At 26.2% G+C, this 4,008-nt stretch overlaps 1 protein-coding gene across 1 annotated transcript; it reads right to left on the bottom strand.

Moving 5' to 3' along the window:
* Nucleotides 1–2,992: 2,992 nt before the first annotated feature.
* On the bottom strand, nt 2,993–3,347 carry LOC133322819 (uncharacterized). The gene is made up of 2 exons (XM_061531774.1): nt 3,122–3,347; nt 2,993–3,047 (listed from the first exon to the last, which is right to left on the bottom strand). Exons 1-2 carry the CDS (start codon nt 3,345–3,347, stop codon nt 3,001–3,003), a joined length of 273 nt encoding a protein of 90 aa, XP_061387758.1. The 3' UTR covers nt 2,993–3,000.
* Between the last annotated feature and the right edge of the window lie 661 nt (nt 3,348–4,008).

Here is a 4,008-nt window from a genome sequence, read left to right as displayed (position 1 = left end):
AAACATTTATAATAGTCATAGAATATTTATTGTGTACATATTTTTCATAAAAATATTTAATACTTATATTTTTGTAGTCAGCTGTCTTTGAATTTATTAGCGAAAAATTTCGCACAAAATGTCTTCACATTCTCCCACTCCCTGTAATCCAGAATAACTTATTTTTCCCCAAAGTGGATTTTTTCGCTTTCGAATTTGATTCAGAATAATGGAAAAGCGAAAATGAGAAAAAACTCTCTGCAAGTTCTGGTTCAGAATACATTTAAAGGGAAAAGTAAAAAAATCACGCTGAATTTCTTCCAGAATAAGGCTGATTATAGTAGCATTCGCTGTTTATGGCCAAATATGAAATTTTGTTGAAAAAAAAATTACTGAAAATTTAATATTATTACAATTCATTTAGATTTGTTTAGCCATATATACCACATCCATGTACCACATCATACAATTAAAAAACAAAAATAGAATAATTATTTTTTTTTCGAAGCAGCCTTGACAGCTATCTCAAGTGCTTTCAAATTCTTACTAGAATAATAGTCCTTTTACCATTATACCGGATTTAGTTAACCCAGTGGGTTTCAATTATCAATTCCATTGTATACATGTCAAATAAATCCTCATAGAGTAGGTTAACCCGGTAAACAGTTCTAATGTAAATGTCATTTATGTTACTCAGAAATAGTTTAAACATTTATTTTCAGTTTGATTTTGTATGCCTTAAGGGGAAGATTTTAAGAATGTGACATTATTAAATGAATATATATATATATATTTGTCTGGCCAAATATAAAGTTATTTTTTTTATACCCTCTTGATTTGTCATAACTTATTTTTTTAAATTTTTAACATAACCTAACAAAATATTTCAGTTTTGTCTCAAAAAGAAATTATTTCATAATTTATATAACACCTCCAAAATTAGACATCGAAACTTACTTAGCCCATACATCATATATATTCTATATACTACTAAAAAAATATATGTTAATATTTTAATGTATATATTTACAAAATAATAACAATAATAATAAAATATGTTTTTATAACGAAAACTTTATTTATTTAAAAATGACTGATTTAATATGAAAGAAAATATTAAGGAGAAAAAGTAAAAAAACATAATTTAATTCTTTGACGATACAAAAGTATTTTTGGCAAATTTTTAAATTAATTTATACAAATAACAACAAGAAAAAAAAACAATATTTTCAAAATTATAGTTAAAAAAAGAGAAACAAATTTAGGAAAGACAAACATATTTTTGGATACAAACACAAAATTTTGGCATAAAATCGGGGAAGAAAATTAGACAAAAAATGGAACCAGGAAAACGTAAATTTAATTCCAATATTTTTAAGATAAGCCAGTCAAAGAAATCAAATTGTGATCAAAACGGAAATTATATTTAACGTAAAAAACAAAAAAAAAAAAACTTATACATTTTAGGCAAAACATAAGTGAACAAAAAAATTAAATACAGCAACAAACAAATTGAGTTTATGTAAGTTTATATTATGTAATGTTTAATTTTTTATTTCAATATTTAATTTCAATAAATAAATGTGCTGCAAAAAATGGTAACTATTTAAATATTAGTAATAATAACAATACAAAAATAAGTAGTAATAATAACAATATACTCCAAAACAATTAAAATCTCCGTGTGCTACTTTTACTTCAGTAATATTAAAATAAAAAAACAAATATCTACACAACATAAAAATTCATTTTTAAAAGTGAAGGAAATAACCAACAATATTTATATAAACTGAAATAAAAAACATCATACACAGAAATAATAGATATTTACTAAACTAATAAAACAACCAGAACAAGATGAATAAAAATCCAATCTCTAAACTCTAAGTAAATGTTTACATTTTTTGCTAAAACTATTTCCAGACATGATCGTCATCAAAATTTGGTCATATTATAAAGCAAACAAAAAAGAAAATAGTACCATAATCATCAAACATCAATAACAACTAAAATTATTTTCATGTATGAAATAAACAGGTGACAAAAATAAATGAAAAAACATTCATGTTATTTAAATTGAATTTTATTTATTTTTTTTTTCATTTTTTAATTAATAAAAAAATAACAAAAAATACAATGATTTTGTAGTTCTTAATATTTTGAATTTATTCGCTCTTCCCTTTAAAGTTATTCTGAACCAGAACTCGCAGCGATTTTTTTCGCATTTTTACTCTGAATCAAGTTTGAAAGCGAAAAAATCCGCTTTGGGGGAAATTAGTTATTCTGGATTACAGGGAGTGGGAGAATGTGATGACATTTTGTGCGAAATTTGTCGCTAATAAATTCAAAGGCAGCTGACTACTAAAAATATAAGTATTAAATATTTTTATGAAAAATATCTACACAATACTTATTCTACGACGATTTTGAATATTATAAATGGTTGTATGCATATTTTTAACCGAAGCTTTGTTTTACATACGTGTGGATCGATTGAAATCGAATTTTAATTTATAAATTGCAATAGCCTACCTTTAAGAATTGTATCATGGTGGAGGTTATAAAATTTCGATTATCAGTTCTCTTATAGCCTCTTCAAAATAGTTTACTCTTTGTACAAACAAATTTGTGTAGTTCCAAAAACTTATTTATTTATTTATATTTAAATAAATAATTACCAGTTTTTGTGTACAGAAACATACATTTTGCATATTCCCATTAATTACTACAAATGGTAGGCCAGCGTTTAAAATAAATGTCCAATTAATAGAAAAAAAACAACTTTAAATCGTTTTATTCTAGATTTATTTTATAAAACATAATGCTACATACGTACATCCAAGCATACATCTATTCGAATATATTACATTACAAAAATAACAAGACTCTTGAAAATTAACACAAAAGAGTTCACAAAGTTTATCACAACAAAAATGAACACACATACATACATCTACTTTAAAGAAAACATAATATTGGACAATGATTTCTTTAAACCGAAAACCAATTCCATTTCTTCCCTTATGTAAAAGTTACACGCACACCCAGTCTCCAATCAGTGCCCGGACCTTAAGAGATCAAAATTATTTACGTTTCCTATAGTCATGATGTATGTGAATAGATCCCGAATAACGACTATTACCATTTTGTAAAGAATTTGAACGATGTAGAACTTTCGCCGAACCATCGATTTGTGTGCGTCCATCAGAGCTGCGATATAAATTAGCAATTGCCTCCAGGGCCAATTCCGTTTCATCTTCTTTTTCGTCGTGCTCCGCCGATAAGGTTAAATCTATTTGACGTTTTGCCCGTAAGGATCTTGTAATAGATTTATGGTGTAATGGCGTAGCATGAATCAGATATAGCATGACCGTCAGTAGTAGAAATATTTGAAAAATTGAAAATCTCGACGTGATAAGCATTTTTGTTTTTATGAATAGGCGAACGGCGAAACGATGATGTTTAATGTTTGAGTATTTTATTAAGACTAAATAAGTATTGTTGTGAACATAATATAGAAACGGTATTGTTTTTTTCATTTATGTAATACAAGGCCTATAAGACCATATTTAATATTACGTAGTTAACAACAAACCCGAGCTTATAAAAACTAATATTCATTATAAAATACTAAAATTTAAATTTTTAATTATTCTAATTATTCTTGGCTCCCCAGCCATAAAATACAAACAATAATAAGAAAAGAGATGAGATTATGTCCAGTAAACCAGTAGTAAAAAGAAGAATAATAAATTTCAAAACCACCAATCATTGCAGTAAACCAAAATATAGATGAAGTTTTCTTTTAAACACATTATTAGAATGGGAGAATATTCTTAGATCATATGGCAATAAATTCCAACATAGTGCTACCCTAACTACAAATGATCTTGCATAAATGGATTTATAAATTCTTGGTATCACCACTTGAGGGTTTCTCGAAGAATGTGAAAAAGAAAACGTGCTGGTTAATGGTTTAGGCTCGCCAGTTTTTATTATATTATAAAATGTCAGTATATTTCGATAAGA

The sequence above is a fragment of the Musca vetustissima genome, unplaced genomic scaffold, assembly GCF_032173495.1.
Source record: "Musca vetustissima isolate MV318-11 ecotype Yass unplaced genomic scaffold, APGP_CSIRO_Mvet_v1 utg4342, whole genome shotgun sequence".
NCBI lineage: Eukaryota > Metazoa > Arthropoda > Insecta > Diptera > Muscidae > Musca > Musca vetustissima.
This window is presented reverse-complemented; position numbering and strand designations above follow the sequence as displayed.